Genomic DNA, 22064 nt, shown 5'->3' with positions numbered 1-22064 from the left:
CAGACTAAACTTCTTCCCAGTTTTAAGCGATCTAAGAGCATCAGAGATATGTTGGTTAAAACAGATGCTTCAGCACTTACATCTATTAGACCATCTATGAAAGTGGGTTGTATACGATGTGTATGTACTACATGCAGTTTTTTAATACCTGGCACATCTTTCAATCATCCCCAGACTGGTAGACCAATTCCTATTAGATATTTACTTAAGTGCAGTACACCCTTTACGGTATATTAAATATTATGTCCTTGTGGCCTATCTTATATAGGAAAAACTGAACGCCCCTTTAAGGAGCGGATGACGGCCCATAGATCGTCCATACGGAAGGCTCTTGTAAAGGGAACGAGTGACCAACCAGTCTCCAGACATTTTGCCATGAAACGACACAGTCTATCCAGTTTGAGATACCGCATGATAGACCACATTCCCCCCTCTATTCGGGGAGGTAATCGTGGTTTACAATTACTTAAATGTGAGGCGCGCTGGATTGCCCGTTTGGGCACAGTTGCCCCTAATGGTCTCAATGAATATTCCGGTATTAATGTGTTGATATAATTGTGCAATTGCTATTCTATCTTCTTGATATGATTATATGGTCTTTTGTATGTAATGTTCTTTGGTATAGGGATTACATGTTTTTGCTGTTTGTGTTTTTTTTATATATTTTTTCTACTTTCTCTTTTTTTCTATTTTTTCTATATATTTTGTATATGTTTCAATTATTATTGACATGATGGTGCATGTTAAGGGTTAAGGGACATCATAGTAAGTCCTGTTGCTTAGCAATGTGATATACTATGTGCGTCTTACATAGCACGCTGTTGCGTCTGGGGGGCGTTCCCTAGACGTAAGGTACACCTGGGGGGTATATAAGTATGTGTCTTTGTTAGCAATGTTGAGCCTGATGATAATACGGATGTATTGAAACGTTGCCGTCTCAATAAAATTTCTACGTTTTATATCGACCTGGAGTGCCGTGTCCTATGTGAAAGAAGTCTGCATTACCCTGTTGGCAAAGGCACCCGGCAAGTACCAATTATTCGGAGGTTGTGCCCGGCCCTGCAAACAAGTTTATATATATATATATATATATATACATATATACATACACACAAAATATATATATATATATATATATATATATATATATATATATATATATATATACATATATACATACACACAAAATATATATATATATATATATATATATATATATATATATATATATATATATATATATATATATATATATATATATAATTCAGTGTGTCTTTTTTATTTTTTTTAGTTTTACAGCAGCTCATGCTGCTGCTGCTGCTGAGCCTGGCGGGGGGGGGGGGGGGGCGGGAACGCTGCGTGCGCTCAGCGCTTCCCCTACTGAGGACCTGCCGGGCTGCCGGGTGAGTGGGTGGGGGGGCTCCTGCTCATCGGTGGTGATCGGTGCTGTATTTAACAGCACCGATCACCACCGTTTTCTGTGTTACCGAGCGGCTTAGCCGCCGGTTACACAGGAAACGCTGTGAATGGCTGTTCAGATTTGAACAGCCAATCACAGCGATCGCCGACCGGGGGGGGCATCCCTGCCCCCCCTGGGCGGCGAGGGGGGATGTCTGCTGTCAGGGACAGCAGACATCTCCTAACTGTCACCGCGTCTATAGACGCGGTGACAGTTAGAAGCAATGACGTATATATACGTCATGTGTCGGGAAGTACATCCCGGCCATGACGTATATATACGTCAAATGTCGGGAAGGGGTTAAAGAAGTGTGTTACCATTCCATTCACTCACCATCAGTGGCGGCTTCAGAGTACAAAATTCAAATAGGTGAGCCACACCCACTGCCATTCCAAACTGGCAGTGAGTGTGGTTCCCCTATGAATTATAGACTGTGCTGCAGCCCCTTCTCTGAAGTTGCCACTGATCACTGTATGGGTAGAGCCTGCAGTAAGCTCAGGGCGTGCTGAAAACCCCCCCAAAGTGTTTGAGGGGGGCTGCTTTATGTTAAACCACCCTCCGCACGATGCCACAAACCCTATCTGATGCAAAATGTATATGATCAGAAGTCTTATGTTGATCAGACACTAAATATCACTCCAAATATACATTACTACAGTATGTGGGAAAATGGTATTAGAAAGATTGTTAAATACTTTAGGATAACACACGATAGTATGCTCTTTATTTACATTTTGGTCTTCTTTGCATTGTGGGCACAGTGACCCACCAAAGAGTACTAGAGTCATTGGGCTAGAACTAAGAAATTAGTTTTAAAAGCCTGTAAGGATTGCAGATTAAGTACAGCAGAGGGTCCGGTGATAAAGAGCTGCAACATTGTAGCACTAGGCATACAGAATATTATTATTCATTTATATAGCGCACACATATTCCTCTCAGTGATCTACAGAGATTTGGCCACACACACACCAGTTCCTCCTCAGTGGGGCTCATAATCCATATTTACTGCGACATGTACTACACACAGACACATATTTACAATTAGTTTTTTTGCTACTGGTCATTATTACAAATGAACCAATTTTAGTCAGTGTTTTTATATTTAAAACCAACAGATTACATTTTGGGGTTACATATATTATTAAATATCAGTTTCACAGTTGATCCATAGATTTATAATGTACAATGTCCAGAAGGCCTTGGGAATAATAATAATAATAATAATAATAATAGCCAACTTTGGGGTCATTACAGGTAATTTTTTTTTTATCACAATCTCCTCAGTGTGCAGCGCTGCAGAATACATCAGGGCTGTATAAAAGGGAATTCTGTGCATGCGTATAAAAGCACCAGGGACAACAAACAGGGATTCCAGATCATTAAAAGGCGTTAATAAAAGTATTTCTAGAATGTTAAACATTACTCTTTGTAAAAGTTGGCTCTATATCTAAATCTGGTGCTTTCTAAAAGTGTACAAATACAAAAAATAAAAACTGTATATCTGTACAGTAGCACAGCAAGTATCATACCCCTTTCACACTGCAGCTCTTAACTGGTATATTGCTGTTTTTTTAGACTTTTAAAATGGTAAGAGATTCAGTGTAAAAGCACCAGTCTGCATTTACCAGTTACAAATAACCGGTATTTGCAAATGGGTAAAAAGCAGAGGCCTACACGGTTCAGAGCCGTTTTTATGCAGTGTGAACGTCTCTGAACCAGTATATAGGACTCAGGCAGTAGCTATGAGAGCGCAGTGCAAATGTAATGAGCGTCTCATTCAAATGCACTGCGCTCTCATAGCTACTGTTTGTCCTGCTTTTACACTGCAATCCTACTTGAGACCCGGGCCAAATGTAATAACGTGTGAGAATCAGAGAGAGAGATTTTGGGAGAGTTTTCCAGTTTTTTTTTTAAAGCGGCAATCAGTTACATGGCAAAATCAACCTGGTTTTGCTGTGTAAAGGATTGCTGCTTTAAAAAAAAAAAATGGGAAAACTCTCCCAAAATCTCTCACTTTCGGAAACTCTCCCCCTATTAAATTTGCCCCCCGGTATTTATGTGCGGTGTGAAAGGGGTTTAAAACATAATATACCGGGTCTCAAACGTTTATGCAATGTGAAAGCCGCATTAGATACAACATGGCTCAAACATAAAACATGAAAGGCAAATAATAATAATAATAATTAAAAAAAAATTTAAATGGAGGTATCAGTAAACAGACCGGTCTAGCTGAGAGAATCTGCTGTGATGTACACAAACATACACGTCCACAGGGATCCAATTACTACAGTAGCGATGTGTTGCAGTTGAGCTTACAGTGTCGCACACGGATGGAGAGGGAGAGCGCCTAGCTATCTCCTAAACCAGTGGTTCCCAAACTGTGTGCCGTGGCTCCCAGGGGTGCCTCGGGACACATGCAGGGATGCCCTGGGTTGGTAGACCAGGACCAACTCAAATTATTAATGGTTAATTATTTATAAGCAAAACCAGTGCTGGTGGCTGCCAATCATAGAATGTGTACAAACAGAAGCAATTCCTGCCCTTTTCCACATAACTGACCCTAAGAAACGCATATAAATCATACCTAATTAAAATAAATTTGGCCTAGGGGTGCCGTGAAAAAAATCCGGTACTTCTTTACTTTCACGGCGCCAGCATGGCGCCGCGCGTCAGAGTCCCCTTGCGGGGCTCGCTTCGCTCGCCCACGCTGCGGGCTCGCTACGCTAATTAAAATCAACTCCATGCCAACATGGATAGTGGAGGTATGAACTATCCATGTTGGCATGGCGTTAACATCGTTTATTTAACTTAATTAGTGGCGAGCGTAACCCGGAAGTACGCGCGGCGCCGTGAAAGTAAAGAAGTACCAAAAATTCTTATACTCTAGGGTGCCGTGATTAAAATAAGATTGGGAACCCCTGTCCTAAACATTGAGTCAGATCACATTTTCTGCTTATTTCTCTTTCAAATTTGGATTCATTTTCCTGGCTCTTAAATATGTAATACATTTGCCCCCATTAGCTAATAAAGAGATGTCCTCACGCATTATTGCTACAGTGGCAACAAAAACAGCGGTAGTGTCCCTGTCATTATCAGTGTCGTATTCCTGTAGTCAGCTTGTGGATGTGACTGTGTGTACGTTCACAGCTAACCGGAGCTTACACAGTTAGCATAGTCAGTCAGCATTGTGTCACCACGAGGAGCGTAGTCAGTAAAATCCATTTGACAGTTAACACGTGTCATAATTGTTTCAGATGGCTGACATGACAGGTGTTAATGGTGTTCCTGAAACACCCCCACTATCCACGTCTGCCCGAAGGGTGGCGAGCGTAGTGAGCCCCGCGAGGGAACGTGGTATGCGTCCTCCCGACCTGCTCATACCCCCACTATCCACCTCGGCGTGGACTTGATTTTAAGAAGTATGGCGAGCACAGTGAGCCACCGAGCCCAGAAGCGTGGCGAGTGCCCCCTTGCTGCACTTAGCAAGCTTCGGGCTCATTTTTCGCGTCCGCTTGCCACGCTTCGGACTCGGTGACACGCCACACTTTATAAAATCAACTCCACGCCGACGTGGATAGTGGGGGTATGAACAGGTCGGGAGGATGCGTACCGATGCGCTCGCCACGCTTCGGGCTGACGTGGATAGTGGGCGTTTGAAATGGAGGCATTTGCCAGTATATAACATGGAGCACTGGCAAATGCCTCCTTTATTGTGCATGAGACGCACTTGCACCCGCACCCCTAAACCTTACCATCTCCCTGAAGTGGAGTGTTGGTACCAGGCGGCAAAGGATTTCCGTAAGAAAGTAAAGCCTAGTGAGAAACTGAGCCCATAATGACACGCCAGATCTTATGAATCAGTTAGCTTTGGGCATCTTTGTTAGACTCAGCTTTATTGGCCAGGTAGTTCCTGTTAAATTGCATGAGGCAGGGGACGATGATGACATAACACGTCGCCACATAATCATGTATCTTATGACATACAACATACATAAACTACATGGAGCAGTGGATTGTTATTATTTACAGCTTGTAGGATTGGGCGTACTAGTCTTTTTTCAACTGGTGAACTGCTTGGGGAAGCTTTTTGAACGCCTATTTGTCCTGTGGCGCCTGCCAGACAGTTGTGGCCATGATGCATCCGCAATTATCCTCCCTTCTTCAGCCTGGACAAGTGCAGTTCCTGAACAGAGGGGAAGTTAGTACCGATGATTTTTCTTGCCATCCACCTCACCCTTTGTAGCCTGTGTCTTCCCTGTTGGAGCTGTACCATATTATGATGGAGGAGATTAAAACAGACTCTACTATCAGAGTAGAAGCGAAGCATTGGTTTCTCTGGGATGCTGAATTTCTTGAGTTGCCTCATGAAGAAAAGCTTCTTGTGCACCTTTCCAATGATGGTGTTAGACCCCAATTTTAGATCCCAGGAATTTAAAGGCATCCACTGACTGCACTACAGTGCTGGAGGATCTCGAGCAGGGATATTAAAGTTGGTTTCCTTCTTAAGTCCACAATGATTTCTACTGTTTGGTATGGATTCAGGTAAAGATTGCACTGCCAGCCGGTCCACTTCCAGTCAGTAGGTGGTCTCCCCTCCCTGATAAGTCCGACACGTAGGCGAATTTTAGGACTTTTCACTGACTGCTCCTCTGAAGAGCAGTCATTGGTGTACAGGGAGAAGAGGGTTGAGAGAACACATCCCTGGGTGGCCCCGGTGCTGACTGTGCGTACTTGGCGCAAATTTCCCGTATTTTAACACTTGGCTTATGTCTGTCCAACAGGAAGTCTATTATCCAGGAGCAAGTAGGTTCTGAGACCTGGGGACGATTGTGTTTACCCACCAGGCTGAAGTTTACGAATAAAACTCTCACAGGAGATACAGGTGCTGCAGAATAAAGGGCAGACCCATGTTGACTGCGTCCTTAATACACATGTTCACTTGATAGGTGAACTGTAAAGGATCCAGGAGAAACCCAGTCACTTCGTTAAGATAATTCATCACCAGTCGCTCGAATGCTTTCATGAGCACAGATGTCAGAGTGATCGGCCTGTAGTTCAGATCTTTGGCAGTAGATTCTTGAGGACTGGAACAACTGTGGAACATTTGAAACAGGAGGGGACCTTGCACAACTCAAATGAGGCGTTGAGGATCGTGGTGAATATGGGGGAAAGTAGAGCAGTGATATGCACATGCGCGTATATGTGCAGATCCCCTGTGCGAACGCTGACTTGTTCGCTAGACTGCGAATGTTGCAGAGGAATTAGTGTAATATGATAGATCGAGTACAATGATGCAAAGTGCAAGATGCCTGGATCAGACTTGGCTTTTGCCCTTTCATACAGACTGTATACTTTTCTCCAGGTTTACTTACAGTGTACTAGGTACTTAGGATTGGTATTGAACCAGAGGAACTGGTAGAAAGTGGCAGATTAATCATAATGACACATGGTGCTTAGTCACTTTCATATCAGACCTGCCTAGATGTGCACTTTTTCCACAGCTGGATTCTGGGGAAGCCTTTTCTTGTTAGTCTGCTGCCCAAATATTTCCAAGTGAAGACATTACGCCTAAACTCTAGAAACACATATACCTGTACAACAGATGCTCCATTTTGTTTTCCTAAGAAATGCGAAGGAGCAACTCATACCCCTTTCAGACATACGCGAAAATCCCGGGTTTTTTCACGCGCCCAAACCCGGGACTAGTGTATGTCTGAAAGGGTATACCTGGGATTTCACTCCCGGATACTGAGCACCTGCAATTGACCAGGGTTTTTCCCAGTATTTAACTCCCGGGTAGAATACCCGGCTTATGTCTGAATGGGTTTACCCGGGTTTTTCAGTTTTAAACATGTGATGTTGCTTTTTTTTGCTGCCGGGGCGTGCCCCATTTTAATGATGAAACACTGAAATGCTTGAAAAGCCTGGCTTATGTGTGAAAGGGGTATACCCGGGTATTTCCCGGATTTGAGGTGTAGTGTGAAAGGGGGTCAGTTACTAAAATCCTGGGAGTGACCTGGGTTGAAAATCCCGGGTAAACCTGGCCAAAATCCCGGGTAGTATGTCTAAAAGGGGTATCAGTGACAGTTTATATTTAGAAAATGAAGTATAATAATACAGTATGTTTCTAGGCGTGCTAGGCTCAAACGTAATCGGTGCTCGATGAGAGAAGGCGGCTTTTACAGGTACATGACTGATCCATAAGGACAGTACTACACTAACTTGGCAGGAAGTCAAATTTCTTGTATTCAGATAAATAACCAGTCGTTGGAATGTAGCAGAAGAGAAATTGAACCATGTAACCGTGTTTAATATACCCCTTTCACACTGCAGCTCTTAACCGGTATATTGCCATTTTTTTTAGCCTTTTAAACCGGTTAGAGCTGCAGTGAGAAAGCGCCAGTCTGCATTTACCGGTTACAAATAACCAGTATTTGTAAACGGGTAAAAAGCAGAGTCCTACACTGTTCAGAGCCTTTTTTATGCAGTGTGAACGGCTCTGAACCGGTATATAGGACTCAGTGCAGTGAATATTTAATGAATGGAACCCGCTCATTACATATGTGCATATGCAATGAGCGGCTCATTCATATGTGCATATGTAATGAGCAGAATCAGCTCCCCCCTAGTGACCCGTGCACGCCCGCTGTCTACCTCGCTGCCAGGTACCAGGGGAGAGAGGGGTGTTACTAGGTGCTGGCTGGCATGTGTGTGTGTCGCTGCTTTACTGACACCTGTGGCTGCCGCCCCCATGTCACCCCCTGAACCCGCTCTGCCTACTGCATGGCATATTACTGGTTAATTACCATGTACCTTTCACAACGGGTTCAATGTGAAAACTACAAAAACTGTAATTAACCAGTAATATACTCTTTACAACATGCAGTGTGAATGGGGTTAAATTTGCTCTGACCTGGTTAAAGAAATGTTAAAAAAAAAAAACGGGTCAGAGCAGGTTTGGCAGTGTGAAAGCAGCATAATGTACAGTATGTGTGTGAGTGATATAATGTAAAAGGTGCCTTATTACTATTGAGTCAGCTTAGCAAAGCGAGACCTTGATGGCGCAGTCAGAGACCATAAGCTTTACCAATCCAGAACAAGTCAATACCGCCAGCAGCAATCATACTTTGCGTATGTACAGTACATGGAACAATGTCACTGCCAGAATAAAACCATGCACACAGGCATTTATAAGGGAACAGAGTTATTGAATCTTGTACTACATCAGTTGGAGGTTTAAGTGAAATATAGACAGCCAGTGTCAACAAACAGTTAACATATTGCTTCACAATGAAGAAATACTTGAAATATCCCAGAAGGAACACGCTATAGATCCCAATGGAGATCCACTGTAACCAGTCTGCCTTAACGTGGAACATGAACAGCATGATGGATGGAGGAGACTAACTTGTGCGGTCCAAATTGTACAGAGCCAATCATTTGGTGATCAGCAAAAACTGGATAACCAGAGCCAACATATAAACGATGATTAGCCAACAGATTTGAATCAACAACATATACATTATTGCAAATTCCAAATATATATATTTTTTGTCCCAGTGACAAACCGTGCAAAACTTTACATGTGTGCCCAGTATAAGTCAGAACCTCCTGCAATAACGGGATCAATTCAATTACCCGTGATGTCTTCACCGGGCGAAATGTTCATGTGCAGCAGCATAAACTTATACAACAGTGCTCACAGCCAGTAAACAGGTTGGCTTGCAGGGATTCAGTATTAAATCCCGGCGGTCGGGATCCCGGCGTTCAGAATCCCGATCGCAGAAATCCCGACAAGGGGGGGGGGCATGGATCGCCCCCCCCTTGCAGGCTCGTTGCGCTCGCCATGCAGCGGGCCCGATGCCTCGCTACGCTCAGCACACTAATTTATTCTCCCTCCGGGGGTGTCGTGGACACCCCCGGAGGGAGAAAGTGTCGGGATTCTGAACGCCGGGATCCCGACCGCCGGGATTTACACTGCATCCCGCTTGCAGTACTATTCCTAGAACTGCAAGCAAACCTGTGCTTATCCAGGCTGAGTGGCAGTGGCGTTCCCGCATTCAATGCTGCAGCGTACCCTTTGCAGTATATATATATATATATATATATATATCACAGAAGAAGGTTCCCCTATTGCGCCCAAGATGGTAATGAAAGCGGCAACTCTAATAGAACCCTGTTAGCCGGGCCCAGATAGGCAAATAGAGATAGAAAAGAAATATAGAGTGCGCTAAATACAGTTCAACAATTTTAAAACAATAAGCATTTATTTATAGTCTTCACAAAGACTTTCAATTAAAAAGTACAGCTGGTCTGTTATTGATACAGATGGTGTTGTAGGCCCAACGCGTTTCGTCAATAAATTGACTTCATCAGGGGCTTAGCGAACAATAAGTCAGCAAGGCGTAAAATCACTGTAAATAATACAAATAGTAGAGTTCATTTATATGAACATAAATACAAAAAGCACATCATGGATGACGGTCATGATAAGGAGTGGAGGACAGCGGAGAGGAAAAAGGAATTTTTATGCCTTAATAAGCTCCTAACATAATAGGTAGCAGGCGTGAGGATTTTAATCCCGTTAGGTAACATCGAATACTTAACATAGAAAAAGCAATTAACATAGTCCCAAGGGGTACAGAATCACCAATAGTGTGTAGTCACCTAATATTGATAATATTAATACCTTAAGCCGAATTGGCGGATCACATACAGTGTCCAGCAAATGACGGAATGATACCCAATGCACAGCCTGAGTAGGTGGAGGGTGTTACTATAGGGAAGAATGTAAATATTACAAAATGCTATATGCGCACCTTCATACTATAGGAAGTAATGTAAATATTACAAAATGCTATATGCGCACCTTCACCAGCACTTCTAGCTGGATGTTCTCCAGTGAAAGTATAATGACTTGCATGTATAACACAGGAAAGCTGAAAATACGTCTGCGGGGTCAATGACCCAAAAAAGTCATTCACACAGGTGTGTTTCAGAGATGTACCTTAATAGGAAAAGGGTAAATCTATGGGAAAAAAATATATGGATAATCAAATGATGATCTTTAACTAATCCCTTCACCTTTAGCCGATATGCGTAACGCGGTGGAGGTACGCCCACCCAGCTGTAGCCTAACCACTAATGATTAGGTATGACGTCGGCGCAGCCAATATGGCGCCCGTTTGTGATCCGCCAATTCGGCTTAAGGTATTAATATTATCAATATTAGGTGACTACACACTATTGGTGATTCTGTACCCCTTGGGACTATGTTAATTGCTTTTTCTATGTTAAGTATTCGATGTTACCTAACGGGATTAAAATCCTCACGCCTGCTACCTATTATGTTAGGAGCTTATTAAGGCATAAAAATTCCTTTTTCCTCTCCGCTGTCCTCCACTCCTTATCATGACCGTCATCCATGATGTGCTTTTTGTATTTATGTTCATATAAATGAACTCTACTATTTGTATTATTTACAGTGATTTTACGCCTTGCTGACTTATTGTTCGCTAAGCCCCTGATGAAGTCAATTTATTGACGAAACGCGTTGGGCCTACAACACCATCTGTATCAATAACAGACCAGCTGTACTTTTTAATCGAAAGTCTTTGTGAAGACTATAAATAAATGCTTATTGTTTTAAAATTGTTGAACTGTATTTAGCGCACTCTATATTTCATATATATATATATATATATATATATATATATATATATATATATATATATATATATATATATATATATATACATACATATAATAAAATATACATATACACACACACACACATATATACATACATACATACATATCCTAGTTACCAGAAAAAAAAAAAAGGTAACGATAACGCATACCTTATTACCATCATGATTTCAGCATGCAATACATAGTTAACAAAAAGAGCATAGAAAGAATGGAATAACAAAAAAACCAACAAGAACAACAACAACTTGTAAAAAGTAAAATAAGTTTATATTATTTTCTGGGAAATTTAAGAAAACCCATCCTAAAATAAATAAAACTAAATAAAAGGATTTGAAGCCTCAGATGGTATGGGGCCTACACACGGGGAAAGGTCAGGGCATTTTCTACGCCATCTGACTAGGGGGGTGATTCTGGTTAGCTAGGTAAGCAGTGAAGATTGCAGCTCACCGAGCACCAGAGACGCCTCCCACCGCCCGTCCACCCCCGCTGAATCCTTTCATTTACATGTGAGGGGGATGTGTACCGAAGACACATCCCCATGCACTTCTCCGCTACAGGAGAAATACTCAATGGTCCCGGCCATCTAATTTATTCTTTGCAAATAAAGGTCATTGGGAACTGACTTATTTGCAAGTGCCAGGGCGAAGATGGGGCAGGCAGCCTGTGAGGTCAGCCGCCCATCCCCAGCACTCATCCTACCCGCACATCCATGGGAACGAGGGAATTAGAATCACCTCCTTATTCCCTTCCATCCAGATCGCTCTTGGCTTACCAATAACTTTGGCACTACACATTCTCTCTTTTCATACAACTTCCCCTACATCAGGGGTGGCCAACTGGTCAGAGGTAAAGAGCCGAAAAATATCGTTGGTCAAGCCAAAGAGCCAAAAAGGGGCGTGATCGGGGGAGTGGTCATATGACACAAGGGGAGTGGCCACATGACAAAACTTTATGCCCCCAGTGCCGGATATGCCCCCCACAGTGCCAAACATCATATGCCCCCCAGTTAGGAAGCTGGGCCCTCCAGCACAGGTGTTGCCCACAGTGCAACACCTATGCTGGAGGGCCCAGCTTCCTAACTAAAGGGCCCAACAAACAAATGAGCCACGGGCCAAGAGGGCTCGACTAATGCGCCCACAGGCCGGAAGGGCCTGAATGTGCCCACGGGCCTAGTGCCCGACACCCGGTGGTCTAGGGTGGATGGGGGGTAGGAGGCCAAAGGCCCCTACCTGGTGTTGGGAGAGGCCGCTGGGGGGAGCTTCGTCAGCTCTTTTGCTTCCCACCCCCTCTGGCCTCTCCGGGAGCCATCTTCTTTCTTCTTGCAGAAGGCGCCGGAGATCTTCTGTCTTGATCCCGGCGTCTTCTGGCCTCTTCAGCAGCGCCGGAACTCTTCTCCCCGCCGCCGTCTTCTGCGCCGTCCTCCGGCGGCTTCTCGCGTCTTCAGGAGCGCTCCGCCGGCGTGGAGACGACTTTTCGCCCTCCCGCTGGAGTCTGATGTCAGATGCCGGGGGCGGGGCGGAAACAGCGCGGCGAGCGTTGATTGGCTCGCCGCGGCCGTTTCCTATTGGCCGCTGATGCTGCGTTTTGAATTGGCACCAAATTCAAAACCCCGCTTTGCCAATGGGACGGGAGCCGCACAGCGATGTTGCGGGAGCGCGCAGCAGCGCTCATCGCCGGGCCATACACACTGGGCGGCTTTGAGCTGAAAGCCGCTCAAACCTGCTGTTTTGAGCGACTTTCAGCTCAAAGTCGCCCAGTGTGTATGGGCCTTATGTCTGCCAGCTCATCTTCAATCCAGGTCCTAGAAACTCAATACAAAATTTTAACCAGATGGTATAGGTGCCCAGTACATGTACACCAGATGCTCACAATTATCTCAGACTTGTGTTCGCGATGACATTTGTCCCGAGGGTTCCCCACTACATATATGGTGGCTCTGCCCAGAAATAACTGACTATTGGTGGACAGTTAGGAGACTGTAAATGTTAATTACTGGTCTCCACCTATCTAATACTCCAGAGTTCTGGCTGCTTAATTACCGTTATATGCTCATGGAAGATCTTACATCATTCAAAAATGCCTTATTCTGCCTTTAATGCTACTTAATGCTTCCTAAGCTACCACCCACGGCTGTTCCATAAACCTAAAAGACCCAACAGATTCTTTTTTTTTTTTTTTTTTTTTTTATATAGATTACTTACTTTACACTTACCTTATGCTTTTGTATTATGTCTTATTGTATATTAGTTTGGCAGCAAATCACAATGCTATACATTTCACACTCCATCCCACCCTCTTTGCTGCACAAATGCACGTCGCCTCTCCTGCAAACTGGTTACTTCCTCCTATTTCCTCCTCCAGGACTTGGCCGTTGAGCTCTGTATCTCTGGAATTCGCTACCTCTCCCTATCAGACTTGCCACCTCCCTACAAAACTTTAATTGGGAACTCAAGACCCACTTCTTCATTAAATCTAACCATTTCTCATCCTAACCCTCTGTTTAGGCTTGCTTCTATCCCTGCTGTGTCACCCCAGTTTGTTTGCCCCTTCCCTTTAGAATGTAAGCTCTAATGTGCAGGGCCCTCTCCATGTGCTTTTCTTAGAATAGATATCTGACACGGTTATAACTGCATCAGTGTACACTGTTGCAACGGTTTTATTTTGCATTTGTACTGTAAACAACAATCTTTCTTGTATTGTTCTTTGCTCATCTGTGTATTGTCAGGCACTGTGGAACCCTTGTGGTGACATATAAATAAACTATATTATTAATAATAATATTTTTGTACTTTTCTACTGATATTGTATTACAGGACTTTGTGTTTCTCTTGGCCTTACATTTTCCCTCTCTAATTATGTCAGACTGTATTTAGTTTAAATAAAATCTGTTTTAGGGGAAATAAATATATATCTGTACAAACTTTGCTGTTATATCTGAGTGCATACGGTAATCACATAAACCTTTCAATTAAGCAATAAACATAGGTTGAATTAAAAAACAAAACAAAAAAAATGCTGTGCAGGAAGCAGAAAGAAAAAAAAATTGCCCTGGGAGTTCCAAATTAGAATCCGTTCATAAATGAAATGTTTGTAGGTCACAAGGAGAGATGGAATGTGCACTGCAAGAGGGCCAGACATTCCAAATCTTAGTAGGCATTTATTTGGCTGACTCAGGAAAGAAGTTTGCAATCCCTTACTTGACAAATGTGCAGGTTAATTATTCAAGAGACTGTCTGCAACATTTCCCATTTATAGAAAGAAGAGATATATGTCCATCTATATATGAACCAATAGAAATGTAAAAAGCAAAATGCTCTAGAAAACCTTCCTAAACTTAACAATTTTGAAAAGATTTAATAAAAAAAAAAAATCTATTAAAGATTTACGACCTAATGCTGTGTACACACACGGTACAATCCAGCATGAGATTTTGACTATATAGTCAAAATCGCATGCAGATCGCACAGGTTTTTTACCTTGCGATCCCGATGCGCGCTGCCGTGACAGCACAAATCAAAACTCAGATAGACAGGGCAGCAATGACTATATAGTGCAGATTGTATGAATTGTATGTAAAAAGGGTGCCAAACGGGATCCCGACAGGCAATCACCCAATGCCTGGTTCCCGGCAGCCGGCGGCTATTTTCACTCGTGGGGGACAACGACCCCCATAGAGGGAGAATAGAATAGGTGGCTCGCGTAGCGAGCCCGCAAGGGGCTTTGTTGCGCTCGCCATGCTGTCTGGGTCCGGCCAGTCGGGATAATGACTGTCGGACCCCTATACCACACCCTGTAAAAAGTACAGAGATAGCAATGATTGCATAGCACTCAAATCTTCGAATAGCAAGGGAATTTCGAAGTCGAATAGCAAGGGAATCTCACCGTGTGTACACACCATTACACTTTGGAAACCACTGTAAACTGCCTGTCCTGGTTCCCTGGGTTATTGAATAAAATAATCCAAAATAAGCCATTTCTTCTGCGAGTAACCATGTGTGAATAGAAGTTAGAAGATGGGAACTGTAAGACACCATCTAGTACACCAGGAGGATACATATGGGCCCTTCTTCAGATCTGATCGCAGTACAAATTTGTTCTCAAAATGGGCAAAACCATGTGCACTACAAGTGGGGCAGATTAACATGTATAGATAGGACCAGTGTCCTAATCTTGGGTGCGACCCAGCATTTGCAGTATGAAAACGGTAAACGGTGCTCATACACTGTACAATTATTGTATACAATTTGGTCTAGATTGCATCGGTTTTACAATGCAATGCGATGAGATCTAGTACAAAAAGTATGTGCAGCACATACTTTTTGAGCTGTGCCATGAAATGTGTGACGGGAGCACGCATCTAATCGCACCAAGCAATTGTACTGTGTATGGGTACCTTCAGTCCCACGATAAGCTCATTGCGGTCAAGAAATAAGTGTATTAAGTGTTATTCTAGGCATGATGCCTAGTCGCAGGCTTAATCATTGAACTGGTCTTCATACCTTAGCTGTGCTAAAACGATGTGTGAGGCAACTAACATTTAACTGAATACCCCCAAAGCATGTAAACCAAACATATCACGTGGTCTATATTACTTAAGCTTTGGGAAAGAAGAAAGCAGCAGTATAGTGTTTTAAAGAATAGTGTCGCCAGATATGTGAAAAAACAAGACCACAATTACCTGTTGTATTACCACGGCACAAGCCCTTGTGAATAATTGATACAACCTATGAGGTTACCATAATCTCTACCAGTATCTTCATCTGTCAGCTGAATGAAATGTATCCTGGAATATAAGAATCTTAAATAGAATGTCTGTTCCACTTACATACAGTTGCAAGAAAAAGTATGTGAACCCTTTGGAATTACATGGATTTCCGCATAAATATGTCACAGCAATAGACAAACACAATCTTTTTGTATGGTATTAGTTTAAACAATTATATATACACTCATGTTTTTAATTGTACACACCATGTAAACATTCACAGTGCAGGGTAGACAAAGTATGTGAACCCCTAGGCCAGGCTTGTCCAAACTATGGTCCTCCAGCTGTTGTGAAACTACAAGTCCCATCATGCCGTGCCACAATTTTGCTATTAGTGAGTGCTAAAACTATGGCAAGCCACACTGGGATGTGTAGTTTCAGAACAGCTGGAGGGCCACAGTTTGGACATGCCTGCCCTAGGCTAATGCCTTCTCCTAGAGCTAATTTGAGTCAGCCAACCTGAAGTCCAATCAATCAATGAGATGAGATTGTGTTGGTTAAGCTGCCCTGCCCTATAAAAAACATACATCAGTTTTGAGTTTGCTATTCTCAAGAAGCATTGCCTGATGTGAACCATGCATCGCACATAAGAGCTCTCAGAAGGCCTACGATTAAACATTGTTGACTTGCATAAAGCTGGAAAGGGTTACAAAGATATCTCTAAAAGCCTTGATGTTCATCAGTCCGCGGTAAGACAAATTGTTCATAAATGGATGAATTTTAGCACTGTTGCTACTCTCCCTAGGAGTGGCCGTCCTGTAAAGATGACTGCAAGAGCACAACGCAGAATGCTCAATCTATGGCACATGCCAACATCTCTGTTGACGAATCTAGGATACCTAAAACACTAAACAAGAATGGAGTTCATGGGAGGACCCCACGGAGGAAGCCACTGATGTCCACAAAAAAATATTGCTGCACGTTTGAAGTTTGCAAAAGAGTACCTGGATGTTCCACAGCACTACTGGGAAAATAGCATGTGGACAGATGAAACCAAAGTTGAGTTGTTTCGAAGGAGCACACAGCACTATGGGGGTTATTCTGGTTGATTCGCTCGGATGCGAATTCGCACCCTTGCAAGTCAACAAGAACCCACCCTGTGAATGGTGGTACGCCCGCCCGCCCCCTCGCAGGGGCTGCAAATGGAGGTTTTACATAAACATCCATTCACATGTCAGGGGGACCATCGAAAGATGTGGTGCGTGCATGCATATATAAGTTGACTTTCAGGTCTCTTATATATTCGTGCACATTCGGGAGGAAATGGGCGGGCAGCTGACATCCAGAGAGGTCAGCTGGTGTTTGCAATGGGAACACCAAGCGTTTACATGGGAATGCCCATGAAATGCTGGCCATTCCCATGAGTGCGACTATCTGGCCATTCCCATGAGCGCGACCAATTTATGCAGAAACCCAGGTACTTCTAAAGGGTTCACATACTATTTCTTGCAACTGTATCCATAGATTGCAAGGAATTGACCTAACCAGCAGTGTCACAAGGCAAGTCCTGGAGAAGAGGTACACAACAAAGTGCATTCAATGAAAATATCCACTGTACATAGGGAACATATGGAACAGATGCCTTACTCTTGGGTCCATGAATTTCACTGCAATCACATTGCATCTCTTTATACCGAAAAGTCCCAGCACCAGGGGTATGACAGCCAACTTCAGCTCTGTAACTTACTTTTGCCCAGATGTCCACCCTTTTGAAATATGCTAGAAAAAGAGGTTGAGGTGTGTATTTCTGACACTAAATGTCCCCATTGTAACTCCAGAAGCGTCAGTAAAAGGGAGAAGGATCAGTAACCTATTTGCTTCCTACTGGTCTAATTAGAAATGACTACATTTATGGACACGGATTCAATACACCAAATACTTTACCCAAACTAAATGTTGAATTTGAGCTCATGTAACCAATCAAATGGAAGGTGGCAAACCATTAATACCGCAGACTTAATGATAATGGAACCTGCTCTTTAGGAAATAGTATTTAAGGGTTTCTGTAGATACAATACATACAGTATAAAAAGGTTTATTTGGCTCAACAGTTCATCGTTTACCAAGTGTGTCACTATTTTATGAATATTTCTGATGAATTATTAAATGGTTGTAGATGCATTGTTTCTGCCATCACTGTCAAGTTACAACTGTTACCTGGGATATGGGAGGGAATAGTAATGAAATTGCATTTTGCTCAATTAAAATAAGTGATGAAGACCCTGCAACTAGAATGGCTCTAGGGATACAAACACAAGGAGGTCATTACCAATGACCCATAGGTGGGCTCATCATTACCAATCTAGTGAGTACACACTAGACAATATGCACGAAAATATCATTAACAATATCATGATTGTGTGTATCGTTTATTGCCTAGTTTAAATGCACCTCTAGATGAGCAATGCTTCTGAAAGTTATATAAAGCCCTGTTTATTGATTCTCAAGCTAACGCTATCTAAACATCATTGGGCACAATGAGAAATTCTTTACTCATATCAAACAACTTACTGACTCTGCTGCACTTTTTCTAGATCTACACAATAGAAAAAACGGTTATGTACTACAGGTTGAGTATCCCGTATCCGAGTATCCGTTATCCGAATTATTCCGAAAACCATACATTCCAGAAAGTGAAAAAAAAATTTTTTTTTGCTAAAAACTCACTGGGGACATTTGTAACAGCACTACTGGTGACATGATATGTAACTGGCACTATATATGTACAAGAAAATGATTGCTTGGCATTCAAATTCAATATCTGAGATAGTACACAAATTTTGTTTCATGTTTTGAAACCTTGTTTTTTGAACAAATAAAATATATTTGTGTGTATTTTATTTGTTTCATGTTTTGAAACCTTGTTTTTTGAACAAATAAAATATATTTGTGTGTATTTTATGTGGTAATAAAATATATTTGTGTGTATTTTACGTGTTTATACAGCATACATGCAAGATACTTCAAAATACATAATTGAAATATTAAAATATTCCGAAATACGGAATAATCCGTTATCCAGAATTCTCCTGGTCCCGAGCATTTTGGATACGGGATACTCAACCTGTATTATGGCTCAATCCAATTTGGTATGAATTACTGTTTCAACTGCATAGAATCGCTGGCAACAACACTGCAACTCGCCCTCCTTGAAGCCGAACCACACCCTGGACTTGCAGCCCTATGGGGCAATATTAAATTGTTTTTTTGGTGTGTAAAAGGGCTAAACCCGACCAAAGTGCTCTGTTCTGTATCATCTAGTGGTGGCCGCAGGGAGAAATAACTGAATTCTCCTGGTAATTTCTCACCAGGATCCACTTCTTGACATGTATACAAAATGAATGCTAAGTTGCAAAGATTTTTCTTTGTCATTTACAATTTAGAAGGGGCAGTGCTGTTCCAAATTAATGGGACTACTAAGAAAGGGCACCACATTTATATGAACAAATTATTTTATTAACAGAGAACTGTGCTACCCATCTTAAGAAAGTATCATTGCAGCTCCCCTTTCTGAAATATTATTAATGTATTTCCGCATTTAGGTTCTTCTTAGCTGCCATGTGCACATGGGTTTAGGCAATGCAATGAGGTGTAATAGTAGGATTTCCCAAGATGCAAATGAAATTGCAGGGGTATTCTGAAGTTTTGGAGTGAAAAAGCTGTATTTTTGCTTTTCACAGGTTAAAGAGTAAACCCCTGAAACATTGACTATCACATACTGTAGGTTGTTTGTTGAATGGATCATTGACTCCTGTGTACTGTCCATTGTTTGCTGGGTATAATTAGCATTTCAGAAGGGTACCTAGATAAAGTTAGACACAGACTGCTGGAGATGGCATTAGAACTATACCTCTAAAAATATGTATTCAATTACATCATTACTGTTTGAGAAACCTTACAGTGGGATAGTCTCCTAGTCTATCTGAATGCACAACCATATTAAACTACTGAACTAAACAGAAAAAAGCTTCTCAGAGGCCAACTCATTATATGGTCACTGTTATGTTCTAAATCAATACTACGTCACTTATCAAAGAAATTGATGGGACACTTGGCAGCAATAGGTTGTATGACTACTGAACATCAAACCTCTGGTTACTAACAAATGTGCACAACAGCGATTTTACAGATACAAAACAACTAGCACTCATATCACTCTATTTGGAATCACTGCAGTAAATAGGGAACACTCAGCCCGGCACACAAACATTACTGTATGGGGAGACAGGATTCTCCATTGCTTTCCATATGTTAGCACTGAGCAATTTAAACACTATGGTGTCCATCTCTTTTTCTTTTTGGAAGAGTGGGGTATGGGTAAAAAACGGACCTGGAGAAGACCCTGGAATGCCGGGGAGAGAATAAAGCCTCCCTGTATGTTTTCGGCCATGACACTACAAGCTCCAGAATGCAGAGTTTGATGTTCTATCTCGCGTTCCGGGGTCTTATCCAGGCCCGGTTTTTACTTAGTCCCGGAAGAGCGATTGTGTTCAACACTCCATCTGACATTGACCAGGATTAAGAAAGGGACAAAACAAGGCTCAGATCCATAGATGTTCCTGCTAAATACAGTGAAGAGCAGCATTACACAAAATTCTGCTGGGCAACATAAGATACAATGGGGCAGATGTATTAAGCCTTAACAAGAGATAAATGCAAGGGTGATAAATAGATAAACGTCCAGCCAATCAGCTCCTTACTGACTTTTTTCAAACACAGCCTTTAACATGGCAGTTAGCAGGTGATTGGCTGGACGTTTATCTCTCTTTGGGCCAGATGTACTAAGCTTCAAAAGTGATAAAATGGAGAGTGATAAACAGCCAGCCAATCAGCTCCTGCCTGACATTTTTCAAACACAGCCTGTGACATGGCAGGTAGGAGCTGACTGACTGGCTGTTTATCATTTTTGAAGCTTAGTGCATCTGGCCCTTTATCACCCTTGCATTTATCTCTGGTTAAGGCTTAATACAGCTGCCCCAATATCTGTAAATTAATCTAATGCATCTCAACACAATCAGAACACTTAACCTTAATTAAAAGCACAATGTTGTACTATACAGCCGGTTATTTATTCACGTTAGTTAGCAGTGGACGCCACATGAATACCATTGCAAAATAGACACCTAAGAGATATAGGGGTCCAGGCTGAGGCTGGAGCCATCCTAACCAAGAACTGGGTGACTATTTCCTAGCACAGCGCCTGGGCCTGGTATACACAGGCCGGTCATTTGCAGCTACTGCTGCTTTTGGCTGACTGTACTCCATAGCGGCGGTGCACTGTGGAAGATGTAGTCCGCCTCCATCTTTGATCCATCTGTATATCACACCACTATAGGTACAGCTAACGGAATAAACATTCAGTTGGCCCGAATCTGTATTATGGTAACAGACGCAAACCCACCATAAACAAAAGCAGCCGTAAAACCATTACACGCCTAGCATTTACACAACTCCATGATCAAGGAAAACCACAACTCCCAGAAGCCTTTGCGCATCATATACTCTAAGCGCATGCGCAGACACCAGATGTGACGCAACAGCTGCCCAAGAGCCAGCTCCCCGCCCCCACCCCCCCGATACTCCGGTTACCGTCCGTAGCGCTTACCACGAGCCCGATCTGTGGGGAACAACTTCTGTGCCTTCTCTAGGAAGCGCAGCGCCTTGTCCGGGTTCTGGCTTTTGATGGCGTTCAGGGCAATCCCTATACAGCGCTCAGCCTCGTCCCGGTTTGATTCCATTGCGGAATCACAGCTACTAGAGACTGGAAGGCGGCGCTTCTCAGGCGCTGGGTGATGACGTCACACCCCCTAGCTACGGACAGCCAGTCACAGACAGCGTGTGCAACGCAACCTGTCAGCCTGGCTCTGTGACCTAATAACACGCTCCTGTTTTTTCCCCACATATATGACACATGCATTAAGTGCTGGCAAGCATTTTTTTCTGACTAATTAGGCGTAATTGATTGCATTTGGAAAGCAAGTGAGAAAACAGGAAGGCTGTTATTTATATAGCAAGTCATGTACTCAGTTTTCAGCCTTCACTGTAGTGCTCACTTTGTTCATATGGTATTATTTATTTATTAACAGTTTATCATATATAGCGCATACATATTCTGCAGCGCTTTAGAGA

General features: G+C 42.7%; 1 protein-coding gene across 1 annotated transcript in view; it reads right to left on the bottom strand.

Annotated features, from left to right (window-relative positions):
• DNAJB12 (DnaJ heat shock protein family (Hsp40) member B12) overlaps positions 1-21749 on the bottom strand; it is a 51401-nt gene extending 29652 nt beyond the window's left edge. The window contains exon 1 of the mRNA XM_083148461.1: positions 21541-21749. Within this exon, the coding sequence (XP_083004587.1) occupies positions 21541-21673 (133 nt within the window). The 5' untranslated portion in view covers positions 21674-21749. The remainder of the gene's footprint in view (positions 1-21540) is intronic.
• Positions 21750-22064: the final 315 nt, after the last annotated feature.

The sequence above is a fragment of the Crinia signifera genome, chromosome 6 (genome assembly GCF_055691185.1).
Source record: "Crinia signifera chromosome 6, ASM5569118v1, whole genome shotgun sequence".
Classification (NCBI taxonomy): Eukaryota; Metazoa; Chordata; class Amphibia; order Anura; family Myobatrachidae; genus Crinia; species Crinia signifera.
The sequence above is the reverse complement of the archived record's forward strand: the minus strand, read 5'-3'. Positions and strand labels throughout refer to the sequence as shown.